The sequence below is a fragment of the Nerophis lumbriciformis genome, linkage group LG36 (genome assembly GCF_033978685.3).
Source record: "Nerophis lumbriciformis linkage group LG36, RoL_Nlum_v2.1, whole genome shotgun sequence".
NCBI classification, from domain to species: Eukaryota; Metazoa; Chordata; class Actinopteri; order Syngnathiformes; family Syngnathidae; genus Nerophis; species Nerophis lumbriciformis.
In genome coordinates this window covers 9030001-9053126 of record NC_084583.2, presented here as the reverse complement: position 1 = coordinate 9053126, position 23126 = coordinate 9030001, and the positions used below count along the sequence as shown (strand labels likewise).

General features: G+C 40.7%; 1 protein-coding gene across 1 annotated transcript in view; it reads right to left on the bottom strand.

The window, feature by feature from the left end:
- atg2a (autophagy related 2A) overlaps positions 1–23126 on the bottom strand; it is a 66808-nt gene that overhangs the window by 15832 nt on the left and 27850 nt on the right. The window contains exons 13-30 of the mRNA XM_061930521.2: positions 20579–20677; positions 20355–20510; positions 20018–20291; positions 17548–17620; positions 17260–17434; positions 15373–15515; positions 15179–15300; positions 13439–13593; positions 13246–13378; positions 12996–13180; positions 12845–12925; positions 9906–10012; positions 9734–9826; positions 9578–9648; positions 7803–7879; positions 2953–3123; positions 2744–2870; positions 2441–2667 (exon numbers count right to left, since the gene is read on the bottom strand). Coding sequence (XP_061786505.1) covers positions 2441–2667; positions 2744–2870; positions 2953–3123; positions 7803–7879; positions 9578–9648; positions 9734–9826; positions 9906–10012; positions 12845–12925; positions 12996–13180; positions 13246–13378; positions 13439–13593; positions 15179–15300; positions 15373–15515; positions 17260–17434; positions 17548–17620; positions 20018–20291; positions 20355–20510; positions 20579–20677 — 2469 coding nt within the window. The remainder of the gene's footprint in view (positions 1–2440; positions 2668–2743; positions 2871–2952; positions 3124–7802; positions 7880–9577; positions 9649–9733; positions 9827–9905; positions 10013–12844; positions 12926–12995; positions 13181–13245; positions 13379–13438; positions 13594–15178; positions 15301–15372; positions 15516–17259; positions 17435–17547; positions 17621–20017; positions 20292–20354; positions 20511–20578; positions 20678–23126) is intronic.

Genomic DNA, 23126 nt, shown 5'->3' with positions numbered 1-23126 from the left:
TGGAATGTGGGAGTTGGAGTACTCCCTTCTTATCTTATCTGTATTAGAACAATGAGGCTGTATTCCTTTCTGGGCAGGGTGGGGTCTGTTTTCGTATTCAATAAGTTGTCTCTTCCCGTTTGATTTTCAGACCGCTTCTAGATGCCGCTATTAACGGACTGGTCTCCTAAAGCTTTAGTAAAACTTGATAGTATTCCCATTCTGTCTTGATGGTCCTTCGTACTCTGTATACATGTCATCTGAAAGAATTTGGGATTGACCAGTGACTTGTATTCCGAAGACTGGTCAGATGCAACAGAGCCTAAATGCTATTTAAGTTCATTTATATTTTATGGAAGGTTCTTTATGTTTATTAAGCCAAAAGGGGACTATTTACTTTATTTAAATAATACGAAAATGTATATATTGTATGCTTAGAATAATTATAAGGTACAATTTATTTGTAATTATTACATATGTTTGAATAATCTGATGACATACTATTTTATACTGCTTTAATACAGTGAAGATTACGTAACTGTTTAATTGTATTTATGGCGGAAAGATCTGTTGGTAATATGGTTTGGACACAAGGTATTATGGGTAATGGCAGTCAGGTATGGTGGAATCGAGCCACACAGTTTTTTGACCTTACTTTTACTTTTTCTAACTCTTTCTTACTGTAACAAACTCGCTTCATTTTGCCATTCATGTTCCCACGTCGTTATTGTTTTTACGTTATTGAATGATTAAGTTGACAAGTAAACGATACAAAACGAAGACGAGTGTCTGGAGTTTTGTTTGTTGTTGCCGCAGCAAGTGGAAGCAGGAGAAAGTAGTGGAGCGTCAAGCTAAGGCTTCATTAGGAAACCACAATTATAATTTCATAATCATGAGAACCCACAATCTAAATCTGTCTTGCCTCTGGTGAGGGCGGTCACATTTTTTTCCGCTCCCTTCTTCTCCCTGCTTGCTCTCTTTGTTTTGTCTTGTCTACACTTTTTTGAAGCCTCTTTCTTTGCGCTGTCCTCCAAATCTAAACATCAGACATGGAAATTATCAACTGGACTCTAGACTCAATTGACAAAATCTTTTCGACAAGGAAAAGAGGTTCCGGGGAGCCTGGCTGCCCTGATGGAACCAATTCTTGTTGGTACGTGAGAGATTCCTGGGATAAATGGAGAATCATGTGTCTTTCAGTCCTTTCCATCAAGGACGTGGAAGACATCTACCTATTTGGAACCGTGATCGCGGGGCACCTGCTGATGGGGCTGGGCATTGCTCTGGTGTATCGTCAAATTCGTAAGACGATGGCAGCCACTCAAGGAGCCCAAAGGCTGTTCGTCGCAATGGAAGGTTTGGGCCGGGCTGTGGGATCATAAGACTGGGGCGATTACTGAACTGAATCGCAAGATGGATCACATCATGGAAAAGCTGGTTGAAAGGGAAAATTGGATATGAGAGCCAGCATGGACGAATAGAACAGACAAGCCATTGTAATGTTTGCTCGCGGAAAAACAAAAATCCTAATTTACAATTTGACTCCCTCGAATGGCCTTGACGCTGCAACAACAGGAGCAGGCTGTTCTGAAAACATCCCCCCGAGGACTCCTCAATGATGGACGCTTTTGACCTCCCTCCCTTCTCAACGACACCTGGAGTCGAACTTTTGCTTGCATGCAGAACGGCCCCAGGCCTATGAACACTACATCAACACACCCAAGACAATGGGCATATACACACACACACACCGCCCCACCCCTACCCCACGCCATCACCACCGCTTGATTCCCCTTCGGGGGGATGGACGGCTGGCAGTGCTTTATAGCAGCAGTCGACCTCCAGGAACCCCAACCCCCCCGCCCCCTGTCGCGAATTGTCGTGATTATATGTAACATGTTTATGTGTGCATGGCATGGAGGTTTTTTTCCCATTCCAGACTAGGCCCCCTTAGGAGCCCAGTCTAGATTGTATTTTTTTACTCATCTTCTTCCCCAACGTTTTACCGTTTTCCCATCTTTGGCGACCCATCAGCGTTCCTGTTCTGTAACCCTGTACACTGTTTGTTTGTCTAATCTTGAACGGGTTTGTGCTGAAAACATAGTTTTGTTGTACTTGTGCAATGACAATAGAGTCCTATCCTATCCTATCCTAAAATGTGTTTATTTGTCCAGCCCTAACCTACATTAACATAATTATATTCCACAACACATGGTTTAATTATGAATAAAAACATTGGATTAGTCAATTTTGAACAAATATTTAATTATTGTATTATATTATGGGGATTGTTTTATTGACTATTTTTATAGGGTACTGACTTTAATAAGTGTGAGAGTAGTTTAGTTTTCACGCCACATCTTCGAGAAAGTTACATTTCGCAGCCTGTGTGTACCATTCCAAACTGCACGTTACATTTCTTGGTAAGAAAACCAAAGCCAATTGTAGCCACCAGACTTACAGGTATACCCATGCCGGGAGCCTCAAGGATACAGAAGTCGTCATTGTCAGTGGAGTCTTCAGAGCCCTCGTCCATCATCATATCTGCTTGTGCTTCCGTTGCCGTGGCGACCAGCCCATCCAACTCAGAGTCCTCCTCCTCTTCCAGCACGGACAAGTCTCGCTTGGAGGCTTCACCGGGGAACAGGTACACGGAGACGGGTGAGCCTCTTGGCATTGAGGGCGAGCCTGGACAAATAACTTCAGCATTTACATGTTTTGTGAAGCCAATAAACTGTTGATAAACAGAACATGTCTGCCAAACCTGGATCCATCCTCTCTTCCTGGTGGCTCTTCTCTGTGTCTATTAAGGCATCAGTCAGATCACACTGGTTGATCTCCGTCGTTTCAGCAGCAGGGCAGGGCAGCACGGTCGCGGGGCTCTCGGACAGCTATATGAGTAAAACAACACAATGAAACGTTACGGCCTTCCTTCACATCACTCGCTCTGTAAGGAATAAAATGAGTCCTTACCGGCAGCTTCTGTCCAGCGATTTCTGTGGGCAAAGTGTGTCGGGGAGGGGGATGCAGGTCACCCTGAGAGACAAGGTACTGCAGCATATTGACCAGGGCGGCGCATGAATCCGCACAGGTGTGGAGGTGAACTACGTTGTTGGAGCAGCGAAGCTCAAATAGGGGCTGAGCCTGGAGAATAGTGACGGTTAGGGTTGCAAAATTCCGGGAATATTCAAAGTCTGAAACTTTCCATCGGAATTAATGGGAATAAACACTGAATGCAACATGCTAGATCTTGCAGCATGATTTTTAGCTAAAACAACCTGATTTAATGCAAAGTTATTTTTTGGCCCATTCTGTGTATTTTTTATGTTTATCGCGCTGTCGGGTGCGCGTTGAAGTGCCTGCTGGTCACTAAACACTGCAGGAATGTAGCAGCAGAGTGCGTCAAATACAGCCGCAAAATTATACTTTGACAAAATAAAAGCATGTTTTATTGTAAGTGTATGATCTGGAGTATGTTTACAACTATATACAGACGTTTCATTTTGGTTTATTTCGTCAGAAAAACTAACGTAAAAAACGACATCAACTGCATGCATCCGGACACGGCCGCACATTCCCTTGGTAGCAAACATGGCGTCTGTTGTTCATTTGGCCATGCAAGCTGCACACTGACCACTCCTAAGTATGGCCATGTTTAACTTCTATGCTAGATAATATTTAATTGAAGGGGAGGACCCACTTTTGTGAGACACCATTAGGGTTGCAAAATTCCGGGAATATTCAGAGCTGGAAACTTTCCATGGGAATTAACAGGAATATATGGGAATTAACGGGAATATATGGGAATTAACGGGAATTAATGGGAAATGAATGGGAATAAACATTGAATGCAACATGTTAGATCTTGCAGCATGATTATTAGCTAAAACAACCTGATTTAATGCAAATTCAGTTGAACTTCAACCCTGAACTGTGCATTCCTCCATCACATGTGCAGTGCATTCCTCCATCACATGCACAGATAATTCCCAGCATGCTACACACTACAGTAGGGCTATTGAGGCCACACTAGTATTTGAGCCCAAGGACTTCATCCAGTCAGGTAAGTTTTGATGATATTACTGGGGTAAATAGATTTGATCGATGGTATTTAAGTTGAATAGAGGTGTAATTGCTTGTTACTGTATGACTGTAGACTACGGTACTCCAACAGACTTCCACTCAAGCTGTTCCTGTACTTGTTAAATGATTTTGGGGCCAATATCTCTAGCTAGCTAGGTTTATGTACCACCACAGTCTCATAATGAACCGAAAATATTTCTCCATTGGCCGTGATGCTAATTTTCTCTATGTTAAATCCCATTCATTTCAGGGACGGCGTAGCGCAGTGGGAGAGTGGCCGTGCGCAACCCGAGGGTCCCTGGTTCAATCCCCACCTAGTACCAACCTCGTCATGTCCGTTGTGTCCTGAGCAAGACACTTCACCCTTGCTCCTGATGGGTGCTGGTTAGCGCCTTGCATGGCAGCTCCCTCCATCAGTGTGTGAATGTGTGTGTGAATGGGTAAATGTGGAAGTAGTGTCAAAGCGCTTTGAGTACCTTGAAGGTAGAAAAGCGCTATACAAGTACAACCCATTTATCATTTATTTATTTCATTTATGCTAACAACGTTAGCGATCCGAATTTACCTTCATGTATTCATCTTGCCTATTTCTATTCATTTGTCCATCAGTAAAATATTTTCAAAGACTACTCCAATTGTATAGCTGACTATTCATATCTGTGTGTGGCATTGCATTAGTGTTTTACAAGCTTCTCATCTTATTCTACAGAATAAGACGGACGGTGTCCAACTTTGAATAATCAAAACATGGTAAAAATTTCCAAACTTCCCGAGCTTAACTTCCCGTGGTAAACTTCGGGAAAGTATCCGGATATTTACCGGAAACTTTCCGCCCCTTTGCAAACCTAGTGACAGTTGAGATAATCTCCAAATAAATGATGATATTCTTTCTCAGTGATGGGCGGTAACGAGCTACTAGTAGCAACGCTGCGTAGTTTAGTAGCGATTGGTGTAGCTTAACTATTTTAGTGACGTAGCGTCCATAAAAGCTACAAAGTGGGAAAATGGACTGCAAATCCATCCGTCCATTACTGCTCGTCCCTCAGGGGAGAAAAAAATAAAATATGACAAACTCCATGTACCAAGAGGCAAGGGTTTTGTTTAACTAGCTATTATTCTTCAAGGGTCCATCAAGATGCCATTTACCACCGGTACTTTCATTCAATTGACATTATTTTTAACATTTTATAAACGTTGTGTTTCGTTTTGGCTCACTTGATAGTGCACAGCTGTGTGAGCAAGCTACTAAGGGAGTAGGGAGGCGATGGGAAAGTGTCAATACCGATTACCACAGGTAAAAAAATGTACATAGGATTTCAGTCCTGGCACAAAAATATATCCACTTTCATTGATTTTTGTTTATGTAAAGATAGAGTTTGTTAATGTCGGTTTTGTGAGACAAATGAATGAATGAATGAAATAAGTTTATTCCGGTCATATAATCAACCATCAACCATTTTGTGTGACCAGTTTAACAGTACAGATTATACATATTTAACAATCATACACATGCACACACAAAAAGAAAAGTAAAGAAAAGAAAAAGAATGACCGAAAAAGGAATAGGCTGAAGCCAAAGCTTACATTTGCCTATCCTATACATTCACTGAAATGTAGATTGCCTGGAACATGAATGGGATGAAAGTAATTGTTACTATATTTTATAATTTTCAATTATTTCACCTTAAAAAGGTTTTCTTAAACCTTAAAGAAGTACATGTCTTCAGCTCATCACTGAGCTTGTTCCACCATTTAACTCCTAAAACTGAAATACATTTGTATTTTATATTCCTTCTTACTTTACCTATTTCAAAAATCAATATCCCCGTAAATGATAGTTTTCTCCTCTTAATTGAAATAACCTAAAAATACAAGCTGGAAGGCTGTTGTTCTTTACTCCAAACATAATTTCCATTGTTTTTAAAATCACAATATATGAACATTTTAACACATTAGAACTTATAAATAATGGATTGGTATGTTCATAGTAACACGCTTTGTGATTTTTCTAATGACCCTTTTTTTGAAGTTGAATTATTGGGTCTATGTAAATGTTGAGCACTTTATCGCCATTTCATTCCTAACGTATCCTGTGGTGAAAAGTCCCCATTCCAATAGAGTAATGATTCTCAAACTGTGGTACGCGAGCTCCATCAAGTGGTATGCCAAAGAATCACTTCATTAAAGTACAGTATTTAATTTTCCTATATTCAAAAACAGTGTTACTGTTCAAACTGTGTGTAATGCTACAATGGCCAAAAATAAGACCGTAAATTCTGGACTTCAAGCCGCTATTTTTTTCCTCAACTTCGAACCCTGCGGCTTATAAAATGGAGTGGCTAATTTATGGATTTTTCTTTGCTAACTGCAATAACTAAAAACAAAATTATAAAAAAAAGCAAGCAAAACACTAAGGAGGTGTTTAATTGTTTGTGGTGTGGCGCCATCTTTTGGACGAATTATCTCACTGCAGGTGCTGCAGTCTCCTTCCATTTATTGGTAGTGTTTTTTGTTTTTTTAACCGGTGTGCAGTTTAGTATTCTAGTCATCCATAGCGTTTCTATTCGTATAGATTCTTCATTCATTACTCCAAGCAACGTTTGAAAGTTTTACAATATAACTATAACTGTTTAAACTTAATAATATGTGCCATGTGTGATGTCTGCAGGAGTATTTTAACGCATATTTGTATGTGCTATCGCAATGTAATGATGCTAGCATCATTAGCTAATAGGCTAACACATTTCCGAGTGTCTGTGTTAGTATTATTAACTTATTTTTGTATTGTTTCAGTTTCACAGATCCCTTAGTAAATTCACCAAAATGTCACCGTGGAGTTATTGAGTCTGTTTAGCTGATTGGAGAGCTAGCTTCCGCAACTTCTGTTTTGTTTGATCATCCGTTTTACTGCCATGTTACAGGCACCATTTGGAAACAATTGAAGTATGTAAATAAACATTTACAGAATCTTTCTGTGTAAATAACTCATTTCACAACATATATACCTGAGTAATGTCCGGGTTAATATATTGGAAAATCTTTTTTCTTCTAAAATTTAGTGACTTATATCCCGGTACACTCTATAGTCTGGAAAATATGGTGAATATACTTCTCTGCCTTGTTTTTAATGAATACTTAGTCCTATAATGCAACTGTATTTTTAAATGTTGGTCATTATGGTGGTACCAAGTTTTTTCTAAGGTGGTACTTGGTGAGAAAAGTTTGAGAACAATTGCAATACAGAGTATATATTTTGGTGTTTATTTAATATTATTATTATTGTTTGACTGCCTTTAATTTCATTTGTTTCCAGTGTTTTCTCCCTCATTTTGTACATGGTACCGTAACTTTTCAAGCTGAAAGAAATGTTAAAATGTTAAAAAGCCAGACAGAGGGCATGTTTCCAGTAAGTGATTATTGCCTTGGAATAAACAATTAAACTAAGCATTTATTGTCTGCCATTTGTTTGGTGGAAAGTTGTACATTAAATTGAGATATATATATGTGTGTGTGTATATATACTGTATATATGTAGCAATTTACTTTTGCTGTGTTGCTTGTAGTTTAGCTTGCTACAATTCTGTAGGGATAGCTTCATCTGTAGCTTAGCTAAATTGAATCCAGAGTAACTACTGGCTTAGCTCACTACATTTTCCAAGTGGCTTGCCCATCACTGTTCTTTAAACTAGATAGGTAGATTACAAACAATATTTCATAAATGGGAATAATGAGGCACTCACCAGCTTGCCTGTGTCGCTGCCTTTCCATGTAGTGATGGCGAGCTCCAGGAGGTCAATGTCCAGGACACAAACATAGTCTGTGTGACAAAAAGAATCATGGTGGCTTCAATGTGAGGGCTCATTTCAAGATGGAGTTTAATACTCTTAAGGCCCAAGCTGTTTGTTTACATGCTTTTTTATTACTCTTTGCTATTTGGGCTTATTGGACCCTAATTAGAATAAAAACTAAGAATCATCTTTTGATATGATGTACTTAGTCCATAAGTACACAAACGTGTACTTCATGTTTAGTGACATGCTAATTCTTATTTTTACACTTTTTTTTCCTCCAAATTCCATTGTATGTTATACTCTTCTGACACCACCAGATAGCAGTATAAGTGTCCACATAAGCGACCATAAGACCCCAATTCAGTAGTGTACACAATTTTGGAAATAAGAGCTAAAAGGTGCTGTCCACGCATGTGGCCACTAAGCCTTTAGAGGTTTTAAGAATTCTTCTATATGCACACATTGGACCCTTCATTAGGTAAACCTGTAAAATCTAAAATGGATCCAAAATGTTATGTTAATGTTATCTGCACAATATTTTGACACAGGTATTAATTCAGGACTATTCTTAATATTGTGATTGTAATGAGAGAACCGCACTGTATCACACTGAGACGTGTTACTAATTCTGTGTTTCTAAAACCGTCATCTTAACCCTTGTGTAATGTTCATATCAATACTAAACAGATGTTTATTGGGATAAGGTAAACATCTGTTCAGTATTTTAACATAAAAGTGTTTGATTGTGAGGCATTAAAAGCCACAAAATGCAACGGGTCCATCAGACCCACAAACGCTGGCTGAGTAACAACAATATGAATGTTGCACGGAAAATTTCTCTGCCAGTTTCTGCATCCCACAGGGATTCTTCTTTTGTGTTTCTGCACCTGCGGTTCCCACACAAGGTTGCAACATTGTTTGTCAACACTGTCTGCTCTCATTTTCTCGCACATTTGACCCTCTGATGTTCTGTGTACCTACACTCTGTCCTTCTCCTGTCTAGGCCTTCTGTGTGTGTGTGTGTGTGTGTGTGTGTGTGTGTGTGTGTGTGTGTGTGTGTGTGTGTGTGTGTGTGTGTGGTACACAGAACATCAATTTCCACACTTCTATTAGCCCCGGGTCCAGTGGACCCGGACATCTTATATGTAATAGAAATGTGTAGGGGGGGGGTGTATGGTGTGTGGTCATTAAATATGTATTCTGATATATGTTCTTCACAGAAAATGAGCCAAAGTCAGTGAGTTAGAAAAATTAATTAATTGTGTAATTTTTCTTTTAATAAAAAAATGAAAACGGGTCCCACAGACCCGAACACCACACAAGGTGTAACCAAACACTTGCCAATATGATGCAACTGCAAACACCACAACAGAAGTAAAAATGGTCAAATGAATAACACTAAAAAAGTGAGCATGAGTATATTTGTTAAGACATCCATCCATCCATCCATTTTCTACCGCTTGTCCCTTTTCGGGGTCGCGGGGGGTGCTGGAGCCTATCTCAGCTGCATTCGGGCGGAAGGCGGGGTACACCCTGGACAAGTCGCCACCTCATCACAGGGCCAACACAGATAGACAGACAACATTCACACTCACATTCACACACTAGGGACCATTTAGTGTTGCCAATCAACCTATCCCCAGGTGCATGTCTTTGGAGGTGGGACTTGCACCAAATGTGTGTTCCAGTGGTGTGGGGTATGAGTGTATAAGCAAGTTAATTACCCCTCCTCAGGTCCACTACGTCACTATCACATTTGTCAGAGAGGTAGAGGGCGGAGTCATCCAGGATGAATCTGACGACAACGGAATGAAACACAGGACTTCAATGCCACAATATTGCGCATTCGTCCATTCACATTTGCCACAAGCGATGTTTACCTGAGGTGGAAGGTGGCCGTGTCTACAATGATGTTACTGGACAGAGAGAAGGACTCTGCCGTCAGCAACATTCGCAGCGGTAGATACAACGGCCTGTCAGGCAAAGCAACGGGACTTTTAAGAGAAGAGTAAAAAGGATTTTATAAAAAAAGAGTCTCAGTGTCTATCTAACCTGTAGTCGACGGCACAGGTAGCCAGGTGTGTGTGTAGGACAGTGATGACAGCGGGTGCTGTGTATCCCAGAATAGGCTCATCGATGACGTCTAGGAAGTCAACAAGCTGTAACAAGACAATTAAGCGAGTGAATAATGCAATCAAACGAGATGTATTGATGAAAATAACTTATTTTAGCCAACTTAATAAAGCAAATACGTCCCCTATTTTCCGGACCATAGGGCGCACCAGATTATCAGGCGCACTGCCGATGAGCGGGTCTATTCGGGTCTTTTTTCATTAAAGGAGTCATATTATTATGATTTTTTTGTAAATGTAAAAGACTTCCTTGTGGTCTACATTAGTGTTTTTCAACCTTTTTGAGGCAAGGCACATTTTCTTCATTAAAAAATACGGAAGCACACCAGCAGCAGAAAACGTTAAAAAATGAAACTCCACCAGGTCGTCGTGCCTTATTTTGAGTTTGTTTGTGTTTTCCTGTGTGTAGTGCTTTAGTTCTTGTCTTGCGCTGTTATTTTGGTGGCCCTTCCTGTTTTGTTGGTGTTTTCCAGTAGCAGTTTCATGTCTTCCATTGAGCGCTATTCCCCGCACCTGCTTTGTGTTAGCAAACAAGGCTATTTATGTTGTTGCTATCCTTCTTTATGTGGACATTGTTGATTGCCATGTAATGTACGGACGTACTTTGTGGACGCCGTAAGTTTTTGCGGTCGTCCAGCATTTTGTTTCTGTTTACTTTGTAGCCAGTTCAGTTTTACTTTCGCTTTGCATAGCCATTGCCTTTTCCTTTCCCTTTCATTTTTGGTTTAAGCATTGCATACCTTCTTACCTTCACACTGCCTCCCGCTGTGATCTGCATATTGGGATCACAACAAACCATCCTCGTCTCACCCGACACATTCCGACTTTTACAAAGCAATTAACTACCTGCTGCCACCTACTGACATGGAGTATTACGTGGTTACCCTGTCGAGTTCTACACAGCACAGACACTAAGCAATGGCACATTATTCGCAGATTATAATTATTGATTTGCAAAAAATATTTTTTGGACCAATTAGGTGAAGTTGCATAATTTCCCATGGCACACCAGACAATATCTCACTAGTGTGCCGCGAAAAACACTGGTCTACATAACATGTAATGGTGGTTCTTTGCTCAAAATGTTACATAGATGATGTTTTACACATCATCTTCAAGTCGCTTTCTGACAGTCGCTTCAGGATGCGCTTTTGTGGGCGGGTCTTATTTACGTGGTTCACCTTCGACAGCGTCTTCTCCCCGTCATCTTTGTTGTAGCGGTGTAGCGTGCAAGGACGGGAGTGGAAGAAGTGTCAAAAGATGGAGCTAACTGTTTTAATGACATTCAGACTTTACTTCAATCAATAACGGAGCAGCATCTCCTCATCTGTGGCTCACTAGTGCAACAACAATGCCCGAAATGTGTCCCGTGAAAAACTAAACTGACTGAAGTTCCTTGGGTGGATAATGTAAACTCACAACAACGGTATGTTTTTCATGGCGAGTTTACTGACAGATATAGGTAAGAACTTTACACTACTTGATATTAGAAATGGTAACAGTGGAGGATGAATGTCACATAACAAGAAGATAGAGAAAAAGAAGAAGATAATCGACTACAGCGTCGTCACAGACTACAAAGGCGGACACACAAATTTTCAGGACTTACGCAGATCCCAAATACAGATCAGCAGGTACCAAAAGGGAAGAAAAGTTGCATTTGCATAATATTGCGAAACGAAACACCAGGTAATATATCTTACCTTATACACACACCATAATAATATTCCTATGTTGAAGCACAGTACAATCCATCAAGCGGTGCGGCTTCATAGCTTACCAAAGTCCTACTAAAACATTTTGATGTAGTGTGTAGTGTTCTATATTTTCAATGGAACATATAAAATTGTGGTTTTGTTTACTTGAGTCATATTGCAGTGTGCACATATCTTGTGTGTGACTGCCATCTACTGGTCACACTTATCATTTCACCATGTACCAAGTAAAATAGCTTCGAGGTCGGTTAGCACAACCAAAATAGTGTAACGTGAGATATTGTCTGGTGTGCCGTGGGAGATTATGTCATTTCACCTAATTGGGTTAAAATTTTTTACAAACCAGTAATTATAATCCGCAAATGTGCCGTTGTTGAGTGTCTGTGCTGTCTAGAGATCGGCAGAGTTATCGTGTAATATCAGTAGGTGGCAGTTGCTTTGTAGATGTCAGGAACATGGTTTGTCGTGATCACAATATGCAGACGACAGCGGGAGGCAGTGTGCAGGTAAAAAGGTATCTAATGTTTAAACCAAAAATAAACAAAAGGCAAGTGTCGCTAAGAAAAGGCATTGAAGCTTAGGGATGGCTATGCAAAACGAAGCTAAAACCGAACTGGCTGCAAAGTAAACAAAAACAGAATGCTGGACGACAGCAAAGACTTACAGTGTGTGGAGCAGCAGACGGCGTCCACAAAGTACATCCGTACATGACAATCAGCAATAAAATAGGAGCGCAAGGCAAGAACTAAAACACTACACACAGAAAAAACACCAAAAAACTCAAAATAAGTCACGGCATGATGTGACAGGTCGTGACAGTACACCTACTATAGTGATGCATGGTTGATTATGGTTTGAATTCATATCCAACAATTGAGAGAACAACTTTTTAATGGCAATATCGGCTGCTGAATTAAATTTTTTAATGCTTTCTGCTCGTGGTGTGCCTCGAGATATTTTTAATGAAAAAAAATGTGCCTTGGCTCTGAAAAGGTTGAAAAACACTGCATTAGGCGCACCGGGTTACAAGGCGCCCTGTCAAATTTTGAGAAAATGAAAGGATTTTAAGTGCGCCTTATAGTCAAAAAATACGGTAACCAAGAATGTCATCACAAGGCCCATCGCCATGAACTGCACTGGTTACCTGCTCGTGCCAGCTGTGATTGGTCTGCGATACATAATGCCTCATGGTGGCACCCTGAAGTCGAAGCGCGACCAGGAACTCCTAGCAGACGACGCAGAGTGTTAATTTAAGCTCTCCAACAAATGAGGTACACGTGCAGGATGTACTGTACCTTCACATTCCTCTGTGGGTCCAGTGTGATTTTGATGGCTGTGGACAACATCTGCAGCTCCGCCTCCCTGCCGCTCACACTGCTGACTCCCACCTCAGTAGGGTATATGGTAGGGTCCAAGTAGCTGGGGGAAGTGAAGTTGGGCATCTCTATCCGTTGCGGAATAGGGGCGTCTTCCACTACAGCTACAGACAAAATACACATGTTTTAAAAAGAGGCTCTACTAAGGTAGTGATAAAATGTAAAGTACCTCGATGGTAGAGCTCCACCCGCCGACTCTCCAGACACAGAAAACTGAGATTAGGGTCATTCTGGTGCTGTGCTACACTGAATATCTTCCCCCCTTCCAGGTCAAGCACAATTTCTCCATGACTCTGGTCGTCCTGTGTGAATGTCATCAGTTAACCGCATTCTGCGAGACCCTCTTTAAGAACTTGGCTTGCCTTCATGTCTGTCCTGGCTTGAAGGCGACCTCTGCCGATGACCACGGTCAGGGAGAGGAGGCTGAGGTTGTGGTTCATCTGGAGCGTTGACTTTGTCCTTCCTGAAGGTTCATTGGCTAGGTAGAACTGAGATTCGTCCTCCTCTGAGTCCGAGTCTACATCGCACAGAAGTCAAGGAATTTATCAATTTTAATGCTAAATACACATATTTCTAGCATACACATACACTTAATGAAATTTATATATTCTTCCCATCATATATTGCATGTTAATTGTTATATACCGTAATTATCGTTTTATATCATAAAGGTATAACTGTAAATGATTGGTTTTAAAGCCACACACATAGTATCACACGGCAGCTCCAAAACTCCATCCATCCATCCATTTTCTACCGCTTGTCCCGTTACGGGTCGCGGGGGTTGCTGGAGCCTATCTCAGCTGCACATGGGCGGAAGGCGGCGTACACCCTGGACAAGTCGCCACCTCATCGCAGGGCCAACACAGATAGACAGACAACATTCACACTCACATTCACACACTAGGGACCATTTAGTGTTGCCAATCAACCTATCCACTTAAACACTTAAAAATAGCTTTTAAAAATGAGAAATATTTTGGGTAATATGGCAGTGATGATGTTTCATTGGTTTTTGGTCAAATATCTTTAGTGTTTGTTTATATAACGACAACAGAGGCTTCACTACACATTTTGTTGCCTGTCCCCAGACCATGGCACAATAAGACATATGGGATCAAATCATTGCGTGCATGTAAACTTGTGCAGCTTGAACAGGTAAACAAGGTCTAATAAGCCTGAAACAGTTTATATTCATTTTTATTGTCTTAGTAATTGTTAGAATAATTATATCAAAGTTATCACAAAACTTTGTGTTACATTGAGTTTAACGCGCCCTGCGAGAGGACAAAAGCTGTATTTGATCCTACCAAGAAGAAGGCTTATAAAACTTCACTTTGTAGGATGGGAAGCAACATGAAGGTGTCGGTTTCTTTGATGTATTGTAATCCACAGAAAGATTTTGTCTTGACCCGAGATCTACAAAGCGGAGAGGAAGCAGGGCCTGCCCAAGCTCCAGGCACCTTTGCTTTGAAATGTTTTACGACCTTTTCTTTGAACTGTTTTGTAACCAAAGGCATGGCTGTTTACGACCGCTGTCCCTTAGAAACAGCTGTTGCCATGTAATCAGGGAAAGCTCAAATAAAAGAGGAGGCGTACAATCTTTCGTCAGAGCGTGGTGACACTGTACAAGGGTACAGGTGTACGCGTTTCTCCTCAATGAGCCAAATTTTATTCTGTCTGTTTAATTCTTTGCTTCTTGTCTTGTTTAATAGATGTCATCATTGTTTGATCCTGACAGTAATTTTTATAATACGGCCATCAAATTTTAGCTTAGGGTCCAAAATAACACCGAAAAATTTTAAATTCCTTTACCTGTTTTATTTTATTTTGATAAATGTTGACCTGAATTTCATTTAATGATTGTTTCTTCCAAGAGAAACACATTGAGACTGTTTTGTTATAATTTCGTGTTAAACAGATGAATTGCACTGTACACAAAAACACTTTTTTATTATTGTGCTGTACAACTCTATGGTGTTGTTTTTCCACACCCCCCTCTTATATAGCTAATAACTAAATATCAATAATAAACACATTTTTAGGAGATCGTGCAGGCGGCTGTTGAATGTATGATTCACCCCGAAAACCCCAGAACTCACCCAGTCGGAAGGCCGACTTGCAGAGTTGAAACTCGTCGTGATGTTGGCGACCGTGCACAGAGCTCTGAGCTGAAGTGGGCGGAGGGGGAGGCGGTTCCCACATCAAAAGGTCATTATTGATCCTGCAACGAGAGGTTCAGTCTTACTCATGATGATCAATAGCAAAGTAAATGTCAGACTGCTGCATATTCTACCTGTTGTAGATGCTTTGGAAAGCCTGCTTGCTGGGCAGAAAGACGCAGGCCAGAGGAAGCCTGACATCCACGACGCACTGACACTGAGCCACGCACTGGGACTGGAACTGACGCATCTCCTCCGGGTCGGCCGGGATCACCATCTACACCAGGGATGTCAAACTGGTTTTCATTGAGGGCCACATGGCTGCCATCAGAGGGCCGCGTGTAACAGCGAATAATGTATGAATTTGCCTCTAGATTTCATTATTGATTATATAATGTATATATATATATATATATATATATATATATATATATATATATATATATATATATATTTTATTTAATTAAGTAGACTGTCGATTTTACAGTAAAAACTGTACATTTACAAAATGTTACTGTAAAACAGTGTATTTTTTTTTCTCACAACATTTTACGGTAAATATAAAAACAGTACCACAGTTTTGTTTTTTACGGAAAAAGCTGTCAGAATTTTACTATTAAATTGACATTGGTTTTTACAACATTATATTGTTCATGGAAAAACAGTGCAAGTTCCTTTTTTTATTCTGGCAACTTCGCTGCCAGTTTTTCTACGGTAAAAACAAATGTATAATTTTTACATTTACAGTAATATACCGTTAAAACAAGATTTTACAGTAAAAATAGGGCAGCTCAGTCAAAAGAATTATAACGCAAATTTCTTTAACATTTTTTTCAATATACAGTAATATGCTGTGAAGAACAACGTAAAATGTATTGTCATTTTTATTAATTTGTTAAGTATATCAAGTCAAGCAGATATTCAAGTATTTAAATTATTTAGACAAAAACATGTTTGGAAAGTATGATAATATACTGTAATATTTGTTGCAATAATGGATACTATTAAAGTTTAAAAGGTATGCAATTTCAAGCAGTACATATATTTTTTGTGTAAAATAGTGTATTTTTTATTTCTTACAACATTTTACGGTAAATATAAAAACAGTACCACTGTTTTATTTTTTACGGAAAAAGCTGTCCGAATTTTACTATTAAAGTGAAGTGAATTATATTTATATAGCGCTTTTCTCTAGTGACTCAAAGCACTTTTACATAGTGAAACCCAATATCTAAGTTACATTTAAACCAGTGTGGGTGGGCACTGGGAGCAGGTGGGTAAAGTGACTTGCCCAAGGACACAAAGGCAGTGACTAGAATGGCGGAAGCGGGGATCGAACCTGGAACCCTCAAGTTGCTGGCACGGCCATTCTACCAACCAAGCTATACCGCCCCAATTTACATTGGTTTTTACAACATTATATTGTTCATGGAAAAACAGTACAAGTTCTTTTTTTTAATCTGGCAATATAGCTTCCAGTTTTTCTACTGTAAAAACAAATGTATAGTTTTTCGGCACTCAGCATCAAGGGTTGCAATTGGGGGTTAAATGACCAAAAATGATTCCCGGGCACGGCCACCGCTGCTGCCCACTGCTCCCCTCACCTCCCAAATGCAGAGAATAATTTTGCCACACCTAGTGTGTGCGTGACAATCATTGGTACTTTAACTTTAAGATATTCAAGTATTTAAATTATTTAGACAAAAACATGTTTGGAAAGTATGATAATATACTGTAATATTTGTTGCAATAATGGATACTATTAAAGTTTAAAAGGTATGCAATTTCAAGCAGTACATATATTTTTTCTGTCAAAATGAAAAAGATCAATTTAGTGAGAAAATATTAAGTACTTTGACACATATCATTTCCTGGTGTTTGAGGGCCAGATAAAATGATGTCGCGGGCCAGATCTGGCCCCCGGGCCTTGAGTTTGACACCTCTGAGCTACACCATCGAGGCGGTCGGAGACGTGGTTGTAAGGTTATAAGTGAAACGTTAACAGGCTGTGAACAACCTACCTCTTCAGTCTCAAACATGGTGCGGTTGGAAGAGAACGGAGAGCTGGTTTTGTCGTTGAGCTCACAATGGCTTTCAAAGAAGGCGGCCCCCAGGTCTCCGACAAGGCCAAGGTTCAAGCCAGCGAGACCCACGCCTTGGCCCTGCATCTCACCTCCTCGCACTCGCACTGATATCCTATAAATGGTGGGGTTTCAAACAGCAGAATAACCAGAACAGGGAAAATCTTACTTCCTGTTTACACATTAGAAGGCACTTCGGAAGGTTTTTGTTAAGTATTCTCCACTCACCTGGGCAGGGAGTCATGGCTTTTCTTCACTCTGATGCAAGGGAAGGAGCCTCCATCCCAACCCTCGTATGAACCTGGTAACAATAAGCAACATTCTTAAATTCCTTAATATACTGATTGGGATTTGATACCCGATAATTGTTGATTAGAGCAGATTTGCCTAGAAATGACTTACAACAGTATTTACACCAGCAAAAGCTAATGTACAGTACAGACCAAAAGTTGGACACACCTTCTCATTCAATGGGTTTTCTTTATTTTCATGACTGTTTACATTGTAGATTGTCACATCAAAACCATGAATGAACACATGTGGAGTTATGTACTTAACAAAAAAGGTGAAATAATTGAAAACATGTTTTATATTCTAGTGTGGAGGGGGCGTGGCCTGCGGGCCTGCCGCGGAACGGGGCGTGCCAGGACCGGCCTCGAAGACAGCAACAGGTGAGTAGATGGCCCAGATGGGCCTTGTTATCTAATCACCTGTCGCCTTTATTAACAGCAGCCGGATTGAGACACGTTGTTGGAGTTGGAGGTGCTGATGAGCGGACACAAGGGAAAATACATTTTGCTGGAAAGCAGAAGCCTGTCGAGATTGATGAAAATAAAACAGCGTTATACCCTGAATTCAGGGCTCTCCTGGCAGTGTGTGGTGGTCTGAAGAACCCACTAGAGGGCAACCTCTACATCTAATATCTTCAAAATAGCCACCCTTTGCTCTTATTACTGCTTTGCACACTCTTGGCATTCTCGCCATGGGCTTCAAGCACACCTGTGAAGTGAAAACCATTTCAGGTGACTACCTCTTGAAGCTCATGGAGAGAATGCAAAGAGTGCGCAAAGCAGTAATCAGAGCAAAGGGTGGCTATTTTGACGAAACTAGAATATAAAACATGTTTTGAGTTATTTCACCTTTTTTTGTTGAGTACATAACTCCACATGTGTTCATTCACAGTTTTGATGTGACATTCTACAGTGTAAATAGTCATGAAAATAAAGAAAATGCATTGAATGAGAAGGTGTGTCCAAACTTTTGGCCTGTACTGTATAACATTTAAAAAAGCTCTAACAAAAATAATATTTTTAATGTTTTTGCCACTCTTACTGAGGTATTAGTTTAAATATATGTATCATAATGTGGTGCATTGTTGAGGTGTTTTGTTGACCCTAAATAATTAACGGCAAACCCATAGAAACGTCTCTCATTAATGTCAATTAATTAATGATTGTATTTGCTTAAAGGGGAACATTATCACCAGACCTATGTAAGCGTCAATATATACCTTGATGTTGCAGAAAAAAGACCATATATTTTTTTAACCGATTTCCGAACTCTAAATGGGTGAATTTTGGCGAATTAAACGCCTTTCTATTATTCGCTCTCGGAGCGATGACGTCACAATATGACGTCACATCGGGAAGCAATCCGCCATTTTCTCAAACACATTACAAACACAGAGTCAAATCAGCTCTGTTATTTTCCGTTTTTTCGACTGTTTTCCGTACCTTGGAGACATCATGCCTCGTCGGTGTGTTGTCGGAGGGTGTAACAACACGAACAGGGACGGATTCAAGTTGCACCAGTGGCCCAAAGATGCAAAAGTGGCAAGAAATTGGACGTTTGTTCCGCACACTTTACCGACGAAAGCTATGCTACGACAGAGATGGCAAGAATGTGTGGATATCCTGCGACCCTCAAAGTAGATGCATTTCCAACGATAAAGTGAAAGAAATCTGCCGCCAGACCCCCAGGAAAAGAGAGCGGATGAGGGTATGTCTACAGAATATATTAATTGATGAAAACTGGGCTGTCTGCACTCTCAAAGTGCATGTTGTTGCCAAATGTATTTCATATGCTGTAAACCTAGTTCATAGTTGTTAGTTTCCTTTAATGCCAAACAAACACATACCAATAGTTGGTTAGAAGGCGATCGCCGAATTCGTCCTCGCTTTCTCCCGTGTCGCTGGCTGTCGTGTCATTTTCGTCGGTTTCGCTTGCATACGGTTCAAACCGATATGGCTCAATAGCTTCAGTTTCTTCTTCAATTTCGTTTTCGCTACCTGCCTCCACACTACAACCATCCGTTTCAATACATGCGTAATCTGTTGGATCGCTTAAGCCGCTGAAATCCGAGTCTGAATCCGAGCTAATGTCGCTATAAATTTGCTGTTCTATCCGCCATGTTTGTTTGTATCGGCATCACTATGTGACGTCACAGGAAAATGGACGGGTGTGTATAACGATGGTTAAAATCAGGCACTTTGAAGCTTTTTTTAGGGATATTGTGTGATGGGTAACATTTTGAAAAAAACTTCGAAAAATAAAATAAGCCACTGGGAACTGATTTTTAATGGTTTTAACCCTTCTGAAATTGTGATAATGTTCCCCTTTAATCATTGGCTCTCATTAGATTTGCAGATGTACATAATGTTTTAAATGAATTAATCTTGGAGGTTGTGTGTACTCCCACCATGCAGGTCGGTGAAGGAGGCTTCCAGCAGCTGGGTGAGGCAGGGCGCCGACAGCTGACCCTGGCAAGGCTGCTCACTTTGGAGATCTGGCGCTTCTTGATGCTTGAGCACCAGATCGCTCAGCTCCAACACCAGCGTCTCCTCCCTCACCGCCCTCTGGCTCAGAGGCTGGCGCTCGGAGAGCGGCCGCAGGTCCGGTATGGGAAAACGAAGCCTTAGGATGGCGTGCGGGGCAAGGAGAGAGAAGGAGGAGCACAGCTCGCTGCTCTGCGCCTGAAATGTGACAACAAAGAGTCAAATGGGGAATGTCGGTGGCATGGTTTTGGTAAGGCGAACCTGTAGGTTGTCGGGTCCGACGTTTTCTGCGGGAAGGTAGCTGAAAGCCTTGCTCAGGTTGCCCATCCGACTGAGAATGTCCAGGTCCAACTCGGCACTGACATCTTCTAGCTCCACTCGCAGTACACTATCACGCCGCACCACTCGCTGTTTACCCTACAAACATCCCCAGAGAGGTCAATAAGTAGCTCGCCGTGTTACACAGCATGTGTGCGCATGAGTACCTTCCTCAGGTGCTTCTCAGTGAGGCTGTAGTGGAGCTGGGCACAAGGTTTGGCTGCCACTCCAACTGTAAACATACTTGCTTTCTGGAATTGGAGCAACTATAAAAGAGATGCACGGCAATGGGATCAATCATGTGACCGTAACACATGTTGAAAAACACAACATGCAAGAGGATTCCAGCAGCTGTGGTGAGTTCCATGCCCAAGAGATTAAGTCAGTCCTAGATAATGACACTAACACTGAATATTGACACTTTGCACACAATTAGGACATGTTCATGTGAGGTGTTGTCAGCTATTGAGACAATGTATTGACTTATTTTCAGTACATAGTCCATCTGTACTGGTATATAAGCTGTACACTGACTACTAGAGATGTCCGATAATATCGGACTGCCGATATTATCGGTCGATAAATGCTTTAAAATGTAATATCGGAAATTATCCGTATCGGTTTCAAAAAGTAAAATGTATGACTTTTTAAAAAACGGCGCTGTGCACACGGACGTAGGGAGAAGTACAGAGCGCCAATAAACCTTAAAGGCACTGCCTTTGCGTGCCGGCCCAAGCACATGATATCTACGGCTTTTCACACACACAAGTGAATGCCCCGCATACTTGGTCAACAGCCATACAGGTCACACTGAGAGTGGCCGTATAAACAACTTTAACACTGTTACAAATATGCAACACACTGTGAACCCACACCAAACAAGAATGACAAACACATTTCAGGAGAACATCCGCACCGTAACACAACAGAACAAATACCCAGAACCCCTTGCAGCACTAACTCTTCCGGGACGCTACAATATACACCCCCCGCTATACACAATATGATGACAATGTCGAATCAGGGTGATAGTTCTGGACTGGGTTAGCAGCAATTTGGACAATGCTAAACAATATGTCCAGTGAGGAGATAGCTGCTAATGCTTAGACATTGTGTTGCACCCCAAACTTACTACTCAGATGTAATGAAACCTGATTTGTTTGCTGATGACATAAATATTTTCTGGTCGGGTCCAATCTAAATGAGTTGTTTCAATGGTTAATTTGGAAATTTGAGAATTAAAATCAGGGTTTAACATGAATAAACTATCATTAAATCTGAGTAAAATAAAAGTAATATTATTCGGAAATAGCAAAAGTTCAAATTGATGGGGTGGATATTGAAAGAGAGAGTTTCCATGTGATGGCCAAGATACCTGTGGTAGTGGGGGCGTGGTCAATAAGACATTGTTTTCTATGATGCGTACAATTTAAACAGGCAAAAAATGTATATACCGGTAACATACGGGTTGTTTTTTTTAAACATAATATAGTTTTGTTTATTTTTCAATTGTTGTTGCTTATTGTACAATGTAAAATTGAGAAATGTTTTCTCAAGATTTCTACAATCCTTTTAAACACTCTTTTTTAATTATTAAAAATGACTAGCAACACATAAAGCATCTATTTCTAGTGTTATTGAAGACTGTACTCGTGTTTAGAAACTCTTTACTTTTGTTGCTCCATGTCCATCTACTCAGTGACCTAGTGGTTAGAGTGTCCGCCCTGAGATCGGTAGATTGTGAGTTCAAACCCCGGCCGAGTTACACCAAAGACTATAAAAATGGGACTCATTACCTCTCTGCTTGGCACTCAGCATTAAGGGTTGGAATTGGGGGTTAAATCACCAAAATGATTCCCGGGCGCAACCACCGCTGCTGCTCACTGCTCCCCTCACCTCCCAGGGGGTGAACAAGGGGATGGGTCAAATGCAGAGGACACATTTCACCACACCTAGTGTGTGTGTGTGTGTGACTATCATTGGTACTTTAACTTAACTTTTAACTTAAAAGCAAGTTGCAAAAAACGTAACGTCACACTTGCTTCACGCTGCTGCGTGCCTTCCTCTCCTTAAAAGCTGCCACTTTCATCTTAAATTTAGAAGATCACTGTCCGCGGTTATATCTCCGATACTTTAAGTATGTCCACAGCGCAGACACGTTGCCTCTGCTCCAGACAACTCTGAGCATATAGCTTTTCCGGTGATCAAATTACATATTTTTTCGGCAGCCATATTTTTCGGTAAGTCACTAGTTAATAGTGTGCAAATAATAAACCATATATATCCATTCATACTGTAACTACCTGCTCGTGTTAAAATGCATGTTCGTGTGTTATGATGATAATTTTTCCCATGGTCATGAACACATCGTGTTGGCAGAGAACGAGGAAGTGTTGTGTGTCTGGGCGTGAAACACAGAGATGGACGTGTGTGCATGGAGGAAATACTTGGGCCCGTTGTTAGCGTAAGATTGGCAATAAAAGTTAAAAAGAGCGGCAAACTTTGTGTGTCTTCTTCTGGACGCTACAATACGTTGTATTTGTTTTCACGTAAAAAACCCTACATTTTTAAAGTGTGCCGGCTAATATTTTACTGTGGCGCACTGCCACAATCAGTTACATTAAAGGGGAACATTATCACAATTTCAGAAGGGTTAAAACCATAAAAAAATCAGTTCCCAGTGGCTTATTTTATTTTTCGAAGTTTTTTTCAAAA